At 44.6% G+C, this 15,364-nt stretch overlaps 1 protein-coding gene across 1 annotated transcript; it reads left to right on the plus strand.

Moving 5' to 3' along the window:
* Positions 1 to 1,414: 1,414 nt before the first annotated feature.
* On the plus strand, positions 1,415 to 15,302 carry tert (telomerase reverse transcriptase). The gene is given in 16 exon segments (NM_001323799.1): positions 1,415 to 1,618; positions 1,898 to 3,098; positions 3,171 to 3,360; positions 3,443 to 3,596; positions 7,003 to 7,170; positions 7,265 to 7,426; positions 9,179 to 9,280; positions 9,354 to 9,439; positions 9,522 to 9,638; positions 9,726 to 9,797; positions 9,875 to 10,063; positions 10,297 to 10,423; positions 12,810 to 12,871; positions 13,009 to 13,133; positions 13,206 to 13,343; positions 15,199 to 15,302. Coding segments are annotated over 16 exon segments (3,201 nt in total).
* The last annotated feature ends 62 nt before the right edge of the window (positions 15,303 to 15,364 follow it).

Consider the following 15,364-nt stretch of genomic DNA (forward strand, 5'->3'; position numbering starts at 1 on the left):
GTTGCTGTTTTCATTACCAGTGACCTAAAAACAAAATAAATTATTAAATACAAATAAAAGGGACTTTGTTTTGTGACAAAGTATTTACATGTAATCTAATCTAATAATCTAATCTATTATAATCTAATATAATATAGTATAGTATAATATAAACTAGGGCTGCTCGATTATGGCAAAAATAATAATCACGATTATTGTGACTGAAATTGAGATCTCGATTATTTAAGACGATTTTTCAATTAATGTTGATTTTATTTGTTTTTATTCAGTCATAAAATTGCTCAGGGCGCAATCAGGACAAAAATAAATAAGAAACAAGATGATCACTAAAATAACTCCCGATTCCCAGTATAAAACGACCAATATGCTTTTAGCTCATAGTTTATGACCCAAGGGCTATAGACCTTGGTTTAACTCATTTAAGTCTAACCAGTACAGACCCAAATACCAATATCTTGCTAATACTGACAGCAAGAATTATACAGTGGCATTTATAACAAATACATGCAAATAAATTGATGTTCACAAAATGTTGTATAACATTTATTTAGTCGTGTCAAGGTGCTGTAGGAGAGTACACTAGCACAGTGTCCTCAGAGAGGTTAATTATTATTTCAATTCAATTCAAGTTTATTTATATAGCGCCAAATCACGACAAGAGTCGTCTCAAGGCATTTATCAGTGTGAGGACGTTATTTCGATCTGTTTCTACCTTATTTATCAACTATTTATTTACAGGCCCATCAGTTAATGTAATAATTGTCCCAACCTGCACCAGCTGCACCCCCCCCCCCGCACCCCCCCCCCCCCCCCCCAACCCCCAACCCGGTCTCACAGCAATCGGGCAAGCTGCACGTGTGTTTAGGGCGCCGCACGCGCACATTTAGCCGTTTTTATCGGCTCAGGACCTCGCAGGTAAGGTGTGTGTCACTCACTCTGGTTACTCTCTGAGAGCTGTTTCTGTAGCGACTGACACATCACTACATCATTCCCTTTCCTAATGTCCTGAAGAACGGTCTAGAGCGCAGGTGGAGTGTTTAGCTAACCTGCAGGAAATGTCGACGACAGTTATCCAGAAAGTAGTTAAGGGTTACCAGAGATGTTTCTGAGGTGTTCGCTAGGTACTTTTAGGATTTAAAAAGTCTCTCTCTCTCTCTCTCTCTCTCTCTCTCTCTCTCTCTCTCTCTCGTTATTGGTGGACTGTAAATTCCAAAGTGCAGTATACGGCTATCTGATTGGACCACCACGCCAACAACAATACTTCTCATTGGTTAAACTCAACGCGGCAAACTAGACCGATGTAAATAAACTCAGTGCAAGAAGTTAGCTGAGAGGTAGCTAAGAGTTAGACATGTCGAGACTTTATCGTGTTTAAAACTAAAAACGGTGAAGCCAGAGACTTTAAGAGGTCAGCATGTCTGTGACGGACATGTCCGCTGTGGTGAACACGTTACGGGTGCTGTTTCAACACGTTCAGACGCTGGAGGAGTTTTTTACCAGCGTCCAATCTGGACACCAAGAACGGCCCGTCGAGCAGTCTGACCGCTTCAAGTCATTTACCAGAGAAACGTTTGTGTGCTTTGATAAAGACCCGCTGAAAATCCAGAGCTCCGGCCAGGTCAGTTCAAGCCTGACACAATCATTATTACACAGTCATAATTACTGACTCTCATTGAAGTCCGATCCTGGTCTCCCGAGCCCTTCCTGCAGAACTTTGGGGCTTTCTGAATATGTAATTCAACAATTGGGTATGTTGGAAATGAAAAACACGCGGGATATTGTCCCTGAAGGACCAGGATCGGACATCACCATGAACATATACGGGTTTTAGCTGGTAGCAGAAAGATTTGTTTCCCTGAAACTCAGTTAAAAGTTGTTTTTCTCCTTCTTCCTGCAGACGTGCACTTTCTCAGAACTGCTGGCGTTCATCATCAACAAAATGAAAAGAAAAAAGAAGAGGAATGTCTTGACACTTGGATATAATTTTCAGGAGCAGGCATCGGAGGATTGTCATGCCGACCAGTTAAAATTTCACGGAAGTCTGAAACAAAGCGCGGCCTACATCCACAGCAGCGACATGTGGAAGGAGGTCTTTCTACGCTTTGGCACAGACGTCTCGCGCTACCTGCTGGAGAGCTGCTCATTGTTTGCTGCAGCGCCTCCGTCGTGCGTTTTCCAGCTGTGTGGCCTCCCCGTGTACGACAGGGTGTCTACCGTTGCTTCCAGTCGGTTTTATCTTCAGCCTGGAATCGGGAAGCGCAGAAGCTCTCGATTTGGAAGGAATCAGACATGTCATCAGCTGAAGCGGAAGCCTGAAATTGAGGATGCTGATTTAAGCAAAATCAGGAAGCAAACTGTGAATAAAAGAAAAAGAAAGAGGGAAGAAACGGTATCTTGTGAAAGTAAAAGAAGAAGAGTAACACACCAGGAAGAGGGACAGACCATGTCTGGGACTGCTTTCAAATGGCCTTCTGCCACACCAGCAGCCATTCCTTCCAGCGAAGGTAGTCCCAGTTGGAGATCTGGGACTTTCCCTCCTTTGCCACCTTCACAGTGTTTCATCCACACACTGGGATTCCTGTACAGGGGCAGAGGGATGTCCGGCTTCCTTCTCAACAAGAAGAAGAGATCGTCAGACGGACCTGGAAGGCTGCAGGGGAAAGATTTGATAAGGATAATCTTCTTTGAGGGTCTTATGTATATAAACGGTTTAGAGAGAAAGCCAAAGAAACTCCCACGCCGTTTTTTCCACATGGTTCCCTTGTTCAATCGGTTGCTACAGCAACACAGAAAATGTCTCTACAGCAGGATCCTGCAGAGGATTTGCCCGGTGGCTGAGCAGAGCAGCGTGGATCAGGGAGAGTTAAACTCCCTTCTGCCCAAACATTGTGCTCCTCATCGGGTCTACCTGTTTGTCAGGGAATGCCTCTTAGCGGTGATCCCTCAGCAGCTCTGGGGCTCTGACCAGAACAGACTTCATTTCTTCGCCAGGGTTAGAGATTTCCTGCACAGCGGCAAATTTGAGAAGACCTCTTTGGCCAAGGTGATGTGGAAGGTGAAAGTGAACGACTGTGATTGGCTGAAGATCAGCAAAACTGGTGAGCTAAAAAAACGATGAAATCAGTGTTTGTTTATTTGATGACATCATCTAATCATCATGTCATGTGAAGGCCGCGTCCCACCCAGTGAGCTCGCGTATCGGACACAGATCCTCGGTCAGTTCTTGGCTTGGCTGCTGGACGGCTATGTTGTTGGCCTCGTCCGGGCTTGCTTTTATGCCACGGAGGGCATGAGGCAGAAGTGCTGCATCAGGTTCTACAGACGGGAAGTGTGGGCCAAACTTCAGGACTTGGCTTTCAAGTAAATATGATCAGACGTCCAACTGAGATTTACAGAACAGACAAGAAGGCGAAGTTTAAAGAAATGCTGTTTTCTGCCACAGAGATTACCTGGCTAAAAGCCAGATGAAGGAGTTGTGTCCAGCTGAGGTGGCATCCTTCCCTAAAGACACAGTCATCTCCCGACTTCGCTTCATTCCCAAGACCGATGGCATGAGGCCCATCTCGCGATTCATAGGCAGAGATACCAAAACTAAGGTAACCCATGACGCCACCGTTAAGTTTCTCCTTCTTAGATCTATTGTTAGCCCAAACATCTAGACTAACCGTGGGATAACAGGGGTGGACCGTTAAAGCGCCCGAGCGCCAATGGCGCTAAATTTTCTCGTCGGGCGGTAAATACTTGACGACTTACCGCCCGGGTGGCGCCCAAGCCTTATTTGTCATTTACACACTGGCTTTCACCTACATCATGGCCCCGCCCTGTAGGAAGCCGCCGTTTTCGTTTCGCGCGCGTGAACCTGCGCGCCTCTAGCCACGTTCTGCACTTGTACGATTCGTGCACGTCCTGCACATTCTAGTTATAGTCACGTGAACTATAAGTTCACTATTAAAGACGAAGTGGAACCACGCTAGAAACACACAAGCACGCAGGAAGATCGCGCCACCACAGGGATGGGATTTCTTGATGAAATCTCCGGCAAAACGCTTTAAAACTGGTGAGGAGAAGCGAGACAGTTCGAAACGGTATGAAGCAGAGAAGCGTGTGCGTAGGTGGAATGATTCTTGGCGGTTTAAAGAAGAAGGGAGGCGCAGAGAATGGCCGTGTTCGAGTTGAGCAGCGCATCGCCTGGAAAACAGGCGAGATTAGACGGAAGCAGCGGGGGGAGTGGCTGAAAGCCGGCGTTTCGCCGGGGACACACCGGCCGCGGAAGCGCCCGAAGCGCCGAGAAGCGAATTGCTCACGAAATTCGGCCGCTGCTCGCCGCTCCTCAGTTCAGATCAGACGCGCCCCATTTGAGGCGCGCCTCGGCTCAGCTGTAGTTTTTCTTTTAACTACTTGTCCTCCATTTCCTCTCTCTTTTCTCAGCTCTTTTCCTCTACGTGTGTGTGAGAGAGAGAGAGAGAGAGAGAGAGAGAGAGAGAGAGAGAGAGAGAGAGAGAGAGAGAGAGAGAGAGAGAGAGAGAGAGAGAGAGAGAGAGAGAGAGAGAGAGAGAGAGAGAGAGAGAGAGAGAGAGAGAGAGAGAGAGAGAGAGAGAGAGAGAGAGAGAGAGAGAGAGAGAGAGAGAGAGAGAGAGAGAGAGAGAGAGAGAGAGAGAGAGAGAGAGAGAGAGAGAGAGAGAGACAGACTATGCTGTGAACCAGTTGTTTCTGCCAGTTGAATCTCTTGGATTTTCCTGCATGTGTAGCTCGGGGGTGACGATGGCTGAAGAGCGTTCACATTTGTTTAATTTTCAATTTTAATTCTGGTGCCTGTTAGCAGCTGAAACATCCTCACGTGCTTGTGGATATCATATATTGTATATGAAGACCTGACTGTAATAATTAAAGGTTATCAGCTGTAGGTTTAGTGTGCTCATAGGAAACGTGACAAAAGAAAACAAAACACATTTCTCTTTATGGCCTATATGTGATTTATAGAATACATGTGAACAACTAACATTTCATGTTCTACCACCGAATGTTTGGATCAAAATATGAACCAATCAGATCTTAGATCAGGTGAGAGCCAGGCGTTTCCCATCATCATCTAGGTTTTGCAGCCGAGGGAGAGCAACTGCAGCGCCTTGCTCCAAAATCTGCGGCCGCCTTGATCTCACAAGTTTATCGTTGTCTACGTATGCATGACGTCAGAGCAAGTCGGCATCAATTCGGACACGAATCTAACCGGCATGCACTGCTCGCCGATCACCGCTGGTCTAATCTGCGCAGAACTGGCTCATCTCGAACACAGCCGATGGCTCGAATACAGCAAAGCGGAGTTGGTGATGTACTGCGTTGTATGCCGGAAGTATGCGACGACAAAATCGTGTTTTGTTGAGGGAACAAACAAATTCAAACTTGAATACGTTATTATGTTTGTGAATGTGTACAAAATAAAGGTTTATTACATTTAAAACAGTTCTGTTATTATTTTGACTCGTTTTGGCAGCTGACCAGTGGGGCCGGTAGATTCTTGGTGGGGCCGGTAAATATTCAGAGTTACCGGCCCGGCTGGCCGGTTGGTTTTGAAGTTAATGTCCACCCCTGGATAAGATTTTGTTCTGCAGATATTTCTAGCTAGATCAGGGGCGATGCCCTGCCTCAAGTGGAGGAGTTTAAGTATCTCGGGGTCGAGTGAGGGAAAGGTGGAGCAGAAGATCCATAGGCGGGTTGGTGCTGCATCTGCAGTGATGCGGGCGTTGGACCGGTCTGTCGTGGTGAAGAGAGAGCTGAGCCAGAAGGCGAACCTTTTGACTCACCAGTCGATCTACGTTCCTACGCTCGCCTATGGTCACTGGCTTTGGGTAGTGATCAAAAGAACGAGACCGCAGATACAAGTGGCTGAATTAGTTTCCTCTGCAGGGTGCCCTTAGAGATGGGGTGAGAAGCTCGTTGTCCGGGAGGGGCTCAGAGTAGACCCGCCTGCTTCTCCACATCGACAGGAGCCAGTTGAGGTGGCTCGAGCATCTGGTCAGGATGCCTCCTGGACACCTCCTTTGTGTGGTTTTCTGGGCGCATCCAACACGGAGGAGACCTAAAGGAAGACCCAGGACACGCTGGAGGGACTATTGGGCCATTCCCATCTGTACCGGGTCGGCCCGGGCCGGGTAGCCCCAGTCGGCCCCAGCCTGGCCCGGTTGTTTCCACACATCCTTGCCTTAAGCCCATGTGGGCTGATTCTACCCACCAATCAGAGGCTTGCTCTAATGGAAGGTGTGAATTTGCTGTCAGCAGTGGGTGTGTTGGCCCTGGTCGGCCTGAAGCAGACCCCCTCGAGAAGAGGGCTAAGAATGAGCCTTGGTTGGCTCGGAAAAATACCAGGCCACCCAGATATGTAAACAACCTACGCTACCCGGCCCGGGCCGACCCGGTACAGTTGGGAATGGCCCATAAGTCTCTCAGCTGGCCAGAGAACACCTTGGGATTCCCCCGGAGGAGCTGACCCAAGTGGATGGGGAGAGGAAAGTCTGGGCCTCAGGCTGCTGCCCCCGTGACTCGACCCTGGATGAGCGGATAAAAATGGATGGATGGAATGTTCAGGAATGAATGCTTATATTCCGTTTTTGTGCTTGGCCAATCACAGCACTCTGTCTGTAGAGAGACGTTGCGCGGGCCTAGCACCAGAGCTGCGACTACAAAGATGGCGTTGGCTCAGGGACGGTGCTCATTTGAAACGGCTTTAGCATCAACTTTGGACGATTTAGACTTGGGCTTTTCTTTGAGGCATGAGCAGATAGACGTACTGAAGTCCTTCATTTAGAAAAAGGATGTATTTGCTTCTTCCTCTTCAACGGTTTATGAAGCACTGCCTCATTGACCCATTTCTGTTGCAACGAATCACGTTTGTTGCTCTGATTGGTCCTGATGCTGTCCAAATGCGTGAAGATGGTGTGAACCACAAATATGGATTCCTCCCCATGGCTGATGGCTTACCAGGCTGTAAAACGGTTTATCTTACAGCTCTATCAGGCAAAAGCACGCAACTTTCTGGACGCGCTGCAGGCCTGCGTGCAATCCAATCCATCCCTCCTCGGCTCCACCGTGTGGGGGTTGAAGGACATCCACAAAGTGTTGAGCTCCCTGGCTCCGGCTCAGAAAGACAAACCACAACACCTCTACTTCGTTAAAGTGAGCGGATCCAGTTGTTTCATGGTTTATTAATAAATGCTTGTTTATTTTTTAACCTAACCACTGGCTTTCATCATTTTGTTTGTTTTTTTAGGTGGATGTGAGCAGTGCCTATGAGAGCCTTCCACATGATAAACTCATGGAGGTGATCGGCCAGGTCCTGTCACCTGTCCAGGAGGAACTCTTCACCGTCCGCTGCTATTCAAAGATCTGGATGGATCCCCATGAAGGGCTGAAAAAGGCCTTTGTTAGACAGGTGTGTGATTCTGCACGGGTGCTGCTCCGTACGTTCAGATCCCCTCTGACACATAAGAACATCAGCAGATATCAAAATGTTGAGTGAAAAAGATCATTTTTACTCATTTAATCAGGAGATAAAATGTTCTTGCTGCTTTATTTATACATGCAATGCTAAGTAACTCATTAATGATGTTTCCAATAGGGATGCGTGTTGGTGGAATTATGGCGATAAGATGGTTATCACGATTAGAGCTGAGCAAGTCTGGAAAGTAATCTAGTTCCGATTTAATTCACGATTATTTTATCAAGGGGCTTTTCGCATATTTTACAACTAACAGAAGCAAAAAAAAAAAATCTATGTAACCTGTACTGAATATAAACAAGTTTACGTATCTACAGGAGCACATCCCTTGAAGGAGCATAGGTATTAGCATCAACTGTGAAAATGTATTTGCAGGAAAGAAGTGAGTCCCGTTTATTGAAGTCTTTTGTGTTTAGAGTTTTAGACGTCTTGTCCATGCAGAGCTTCCATAGTTCAGTTACGTCCATAGCAGCTAGCCAAAACTCAGTGGAGTTGGAATCTCTTAGGGTTTTCTAGCTTTATTAAAATATCTGTCTGTACTTATTAGATTAATGGCAGTTTTTGCTTTTTATTAGACTCCAAATGTAGTAATTTGGCACGTTCCTAATTCGTTATTTGTAAGAATGTAATCGGCAACATTAGCATTAGCGTCCCAATGGGTTTTTCCAGGTATATTAGCATTGTGCTAACCAGTCACTTCCAGTCAAATCACAGCCTTGGTGATTAGAAAATTATCGCAATTTATCTGCATATGCAATTAATCGTTCCGCCTTATTCACGATACAATGACACGATATATTGCGATACATTCAGTCAGACGAAATGAGCGTTTATTTAGACTGATTTTTATTGTAGGAAAATTCAATAAACAGTCCAAACTGATACATAACGTGTTTAACACGAGGTATCTGAACCATAATAGAGGGATTTACATTTCAGTGGTGGAAACAAAACCCATTGCACACTGCTGCCAGCTAGTGGTCGGTGTTTGAATTGCACCAAAAGAAAAGAAAATACACAAATGTTAGCATGTAAATTGTTCCAAAAGTTAGATACACGGCTTTTGAATATCGATATAATATCACAGGAAAAAAATCACGATAAATTGCCATATCGATATTTTCTTACATCCCTAGTTTCCTAACTACATACCAGACATGGAAAAATGGAAAGTTTCTCGTAGATGGAGCTTAGTTTGGCATAAAAACTTTGCACAACATTAAATTTCTCCACATTTCTGCAGGAGCCAATGACAAAGGTACTCTACACAGGCCAGGCTGCAGCCTTGGCCCTTTAAGGGGCTGCGTCATGACTCTTCTTATGTTCTAAGATTCAGTTCTTACGCAGATACGTGGACAGTTTCCTCTAAAATTCACCAATAAAATCTGGAGCTGGAATCAGGAGTGAGTCAAAACTCTCTGGGCTGCAGGTTTTCACCCAAACAAACTTTTGTATTTAAATCAAAACGTTTTGAGTCTCATTTTGGCCACTAGAGAGCTTTCTCTTGTCGTTAAGAGCCCTGTAATCTTTAGGATTTGTGGTTCTTCTGTCCGTGTCTTGGTGTGGGTGCAGCTCCCGATGGACCGTATCTGAGTCATGGTTATTAACTTGTTTTATTTATTAAGTCCAGACATCATGTCTCTGAAGGATGGTGTCTTATAGACGTTACACGCGTTTTGTTGGCAGGCGGATTTCCTGGATCACGACTTCAGGCCCACCAACATGAAGGGATTTCTGATGTCTCAGCAGAAAAGTGGAAAAATCCACTCAGCTGTCACAGTGGAGCAGGTAGTCCTGATTTGGTTCCTCGTGTAAAATAAAATCGAGCTGTTTTACTTCCTCACGCTTTTCTCTTTCACAGCATTTCTGTTCAGATTATCGAGGCGTAGAGACGCTACAGTTCTTCACCCAGATGGTAACGAGCAGCGTGGTTCAGTACAGGAAGAAGTGAGCTCCGTGTTTAGTTCAGCTGAACGATCCTAGTGTTTAAAAGCTCATCTGTGTGCTTCTGCCTTTGCTAATTTTGCAGGTTCTACCGCCGGTGTCGAGGGATCCCTCAGGGATCCATCATGTCCAGCCTGCTCTGCTGTTTGTGCTACGGCCACATGGAGAGGGTTCTGTTCAAAACCATGTCGGCAACAAAAGGGTACCAAAAAAACTATTCCTGATGGCTGCAGAGCAGGGCGGTGGATGCTTATCATAGACACTCGTCTCTTTTGTTTCCTGTCTGTAGATGTTTGATGAGGCTGGTGGATGACTTCCTCCTTATCACGCCGGACCAACGCCAAGCGCACACATTCCTCAAGTACAGCGCCTCGATCATATTTAAGACGCAGCAATTTGGTAATGAATCATTTATTTGTAGAACTTTAACTTGTGCAGGACCTTGTTGGCTGGAGTGCCGCAGTATGGTCTGGTGGTCAACCCGCAGAAGGTGGTGGTGAACTTTCCGATACCAGAACGTCCATGGTCTGGGTTTGATGTGCACGTGCTGCCCTCTCACTGCCTCTTCCCCTGGTGCGGCCTGCTGCTGGACACACAGTCAATGGACGTCTGTAAAGATTACTCGAGGTGAAACCTCTCGTCACCTGGAGTCATAAAGTAGATCCACTATCGTGTGTGTTTTTGCATGAGAGGTTATTGGACTGTTTGCCTATTTTAATGGTGTCTTGTAAACAGACTCTGCACTTTGCACCTACTCATAAACAACTCCCAGTTTAGCATAACACATTCATTTTCTACCTCCTGTACACCCAAACATACGTTCACGTGTGATTTTACCTTCAGATTTCCGTTTCTCACAGATACTCGGGGCTGTCTCTGCGCTACTGCATGACTTTGGGTTCTTTCCACTCCGCTGGACTGCAGATGAGAACGAAGCTGATGTCCATCCTCAGACTCAAAAGCCACACCCTCTTCTTGGACCTCAAGGTTAAGACCGAAACATCATTTTCTGCCTTAAACAGAACCAACAGGAAAGTGCAGATGGTGAATAAAACATGCTAGAATGCTAACGTGGCGCTTTATTTCGTCATGAATGAACAAACAATCCTCATGACCAACAGACCTCAGGTCAGTCTTCAGGAGGATGAGCTTAGCTTTAATGGGTGAGGTGTGTCTTCAGCTGACTCGATGAAGGATGTAGTTTTAATGTTTTCAGACTCCTGCAGCTTATTATTAATCAAACATGTGAATTTATGTAAGTTAAAGGTTAACAGGTTTATCTCACCTGTGATGGATGGCTCTTCAACAACAGAGTGAGGTTCGGACCCAAGTGGATTAATGTTGATGTCTAAAAATGCAATTTAATCGTGTCACCACAGTGGTAAATTATGGACTTAGTTTTATTGAAGTTGACCCTACTCACCAGTGTGCTTCAAGTGTTTACACAAGTTTAACTCAAAGGGATGGTTACCATGACAACAAAACGTCATAATTGTCCTGCAGACACTGCAGAAGTTGGAAACATCTTTGGGGGACGGTGGCACAGGAGTTAAGTGCTCGCCCCGTAATCTGAAGGTTGCAGGTTCGAGCCCCGCTCAGTCTGTCGCTGTCGTTGTGTCCTTGGGCAAGACACTTAACCCACGTTGCCTGCTGGTGGTGGTCGGAGGGACCGGTGGCGCCAGTGCTCGGCAGCCTCGCCTCTGTCATTGCGTCCCAGGGCAGCTGTGGCTACATCGTAGCTCATCCCCACCAGGGTGTGAATGGGTGTGTGAATGGGTGAATGACTGGTTGTGTTGTAAAGCGCCTTGGGGGGTTCCAGGACTCTAGAACAGGCTTAAAAAGTCTAGATTTCCGTTTCCAATTTGCTTTTCCAAATTTAAGGCCTTAAAAATCCTTAAAAATGACAAATAATCCTTAAATAGTTTCCAAAGGTCTTAAATTACCAAAGACCCAGTAAACAAGATTCTTTTATTTCTATGAAATCTTTGTGAATTTCTAGTTCAGCATTTTTTGTGTATGATATTGGCATAAGCGGAACCGTACACATTCGGTTGGTTGTGAAAGGGGCTTTTTTAGATGAGCATGCTAGTGGGAGTTTGCTCCATGGGGAAGTGCAACATTAATGGTAACTGGATGGTTAATCCCACGTTCACGACGTGGTTAGCACCGGTTCCAGGCAATAGCTGGAAATTATAGCTTAAAGGGGCATTATGGAAGTTTAACAGCCAAAACATGTATAGAAATAATAAATGTCTTCTTCATACATTCCCCTGCAATGCCCTGGTCCTGTAGAATGAGCCCTGGCATTTTTACTGTGATTGCCTGTTTTTCTGTAAAATCACAGAAAAAGAGAGATGCTCGGGTCGAGCAGGCTGCTTCATGCGCGTTCACGCTCCGGCATCGCCCGTAGCATTTGCTATCCGTAGCTTTAGTCTTTGTCGCTGTTCCTAATGCCTAGTGACGAACCTAGCTACATTTCTGAGGACCCTTAGCTACTTTCTGTAGAACTTTCTTCAAGATATTTCCTGCAAATTAGCAACAAAATAGCCATTTTCGCTCCGAACCGTTCTTTGAACGTTGTTTCAGCTGTTATCAAGGATATAAATATTACAGAATACAAAGGACGTCACTGGTGCTTTTGCTCACCTAGTAAGATGTTGGACTCTCGTGCCGGAGACCCATGTTCGATTCTGTATGTCAACATAGACTTTCTTTTTTACATTAATGGTATAGTTTTTACAGTAAGATGCCAAAATATTTATTTGAGACTCGCCGAACGGCATTGAATTCACAGATGAAAAAAGATGTGGGTTCAACTTTTCACTTTGTCGGCTGTGCTGAAGAGAAAGGTACAGAACCAAATTATTTAATTAATTAGCTGCACGTGCTGTCCTCTGTCCTCCGGGCCCCACACACACACACACACACACACACACACACACACACACACACACACACACACAAGGGACTGTCTCAGCTATTATTTTCGTTAAGGAGTGTGCATGTACAGCATACGCGCCACGTGCACGAGCCTACTATTGAAGCTGCCGTTACGCTTTTGGCCTGAGGAGGCAATCGCGAGCATAAAAATTCAAAACTCTGTAAAGTCCCTTTAAATTTAATTTAAAAAAAATGCTTAAATTTGGTCAAAGTGGCCTTAAAGAAGGTCTTAAAAAGTCTTAAATTTGGCTCCCTTAAACCTGCAGATACCCTGTAGAAGGCGCTAAATCAAATACAGGCCATTTACCATTTCCACATTCATGCCCTTTTCCCAAGAATCCCCAGATCATGATGCTGCCACCGCCGTGCTTTACCATGGTTGCTTTAATGCATCGTTCTAGTTACGATCCATTTGCTTTACTTTTCTTCTCAGAATAATTCCATTGAGGTGGTCTACAGGAACATCTACAGCCTGCTTCTGCTGCAGGCATACAGGTAGAAACAGCTAATTCCTGGTTCACATGTGACTCACACCGCCACATGCTTCTCTGTCTTTGACCCAGTGCTGGTCCTAGCTCCTCTGGTTTTATCACAGAATGTATATATCTGTTTTTTTTTTTTTACTTCCTCAGGTTCCATGCGTGTGCTCAGAATTTGCCATTTGGCCAGACAGTTGCGAAGAACCCAGTTTACTTCCTGCAGATGATTTGGGACATGGCTGGATTTGCCAATCGGCTCATCAGGATCAGCAACAAGGGTAACGCTTTCTCATCAGAGAGAAACACCAGATGAAAAACGTGGTTTCATGGTTGTGGCTTTTCTTCTCCAGGGCTGTGTTTGGGCAGCAAAAACCAGACGGGCGTTCTGCAGCGTGAAGCGGTGGAGCTGCTGCTTTGTCTGTCCTTTCTCGTGGTTCTGTCTCAGCACCGTCCTCTCTATAGAGACCTGATGGCACGCCTCCACACATGTTTGTATACATTTTACAGACATCTAAGATGGTTGGGGGCACTCGAGTGAGATTTCAATTAGTTTCTGTCTACACCAAGATAAAAAGCTGCAGCATCACAACACATTTTGTTTGTGAAAAGTTTAGAAAATCTCACGAATGTTCCAAAGAAAACGTCGGATTTATGATTCTCCGCAGCTAGAACAATCAAATAGGATTTTTTTGTGAGGTAAAACTGGAGATTTTTGTCATCTAGACTAAAAGTGCTTTTTAGGAACCTAAAATTGTCTGGATTTTTGGATTCAGAAAAAATCTTTGTCTCATAAAGGCACACGGAACACCCAACACAAAAATTTTTAATAAATGATCGATAAATAACTCAAAACACCCAAACCTTTAAAGGTGTGGACCACTGAAAACACATTTTTATTGATTATTTCTGATTATAATGGGTCACTCTGAGTTTATCATGCAGGCTAAACATGAAAATAGTCTCCTACACCTATCTCCTGCATTAGCTTCTGATAGAAAATCGACTAAAACTCTAGGATTAGAAAATCCTGACAGATCTACGTCACACTGTCACTTTACATTCACGGACTCACCCATCTTGACTCCTGACGAGGAAGGCTGTTGTCGGTTTGGCGTCCAGGACACCTCAGAGAACGTCTCAGCTAGTAGAAGCTAACTGTTAGCATTAGCAACTCCACCACACAGCAGAACTCCTCCAGGCTTGTGTTATTTGTGGAAATAAAAAAGCAACGCTGCAAGTCAGTGATAGACTCATGTTGCTGTTAACCAATCAGAGGAGAGATGTCCAAAGTGAGACTCTAAATCCTGCCACGTTGTGCTAATCTTTGCTGCAGGTGCTTCTGGGGTTTTTGTGCCCCAAATATGACTTGCAGGGCATTCATTTCTACCAGAGACTACTGCAAAATGTATTGATTAAACAAGTCTTCTACACCTTTAAATATTTAAATATGAAACAAAATAGATGAGAATTGGTACAATTCTAGTTTTTTATTTATATTTTTACAGCAGGTTAAACATACTTCCTGTTTGTCTGAATCGTGTTCATGATTCACAAATAACGGTTCAAGCTTGATGCTCCTGGTTAAACGTCTGAGTTGCTTTTGTTTGGTTTGGTTTTTCCCGATCAGGGGACACTTCTTTATATTCCGAGAATTTTCTCATGGCTTAACTGCATTTGCTCATTTCTTTTGCTCTTGTTAATAATCAACATATTTCTGCTTTTGTCCTCAGAGAGGAGAGAAAATCATTGATGAAGGGCCTAAAACTGAACCGTGTATTTAACCCTATAATAAACCTGACACGGAGAGCTGTGATTGTTTATCAGCCTCGTTTTAGCTCCACGTACTAGCCAGAATCATTACCGGAGATATTTTTATCATTAGGACTCGTTTTAGCTCCTTCTGCTTCTAAAATGACCACGAATTTCTACAAAGTTATATCTGAGGTGAGCTTGTATGATTGTGTAAGTTAAGAGATAAGATAAGAACAACTTTATTTATTTATCCCGAGGGAAATTGTTGTGTCATGTACATGCTCAAAGCAGTAGGAGAGACAAAGGAACAGGTGAAACAGATATAAGATATACGATATATACAGTAAAAATAGTGTACAGTAGTATACAATAGGATAGTGCAAGAGAAATACTCAGATAACTCAACAAATAAAATACATGACTGTATCCTGGTGAATAAGTAATTAAGCTATCAGTGCAGGCGATTTTTGAAAATGATAGAGCATTGTGCAATAGAATTAAGGGTAGTAGCAGCATATGATGGAGGGATGCAAACATATTTCCAATAAGAACTCTGTACATGTCCTAACCATCATTTCATCCTGCTGACAGGGAAGCGAAGCCTGGAGAGACGTTTGGGGGATCTGAGCCTGGCCCGGGTTCGACAGGCCTCCAGTCCCAAGATGCCGTCCGACTTCCTAACCATCCGATCATAGACTGCCTACCAGATCACGACTAGATAAAATAAGCTAAACGGTTTGATTAGCTACGGACACGA

This window comes from Nothobranchius furzeri, chromosome 11 (genome assembly GCF_043380555.1).
Source record: "Nothobranchius furzeri strain GRZ-AD chromosome 11, NfurGRZ-RIMD1, whole genome shotgun sequence".
Taxonomy (NCBI): Eukaryota; Metazoa; Chordata; class Actinopteri; order Cyprinodontiformes; family Nothobranchiidae; genus Nothobranchius; species Nothobranchius furzeri.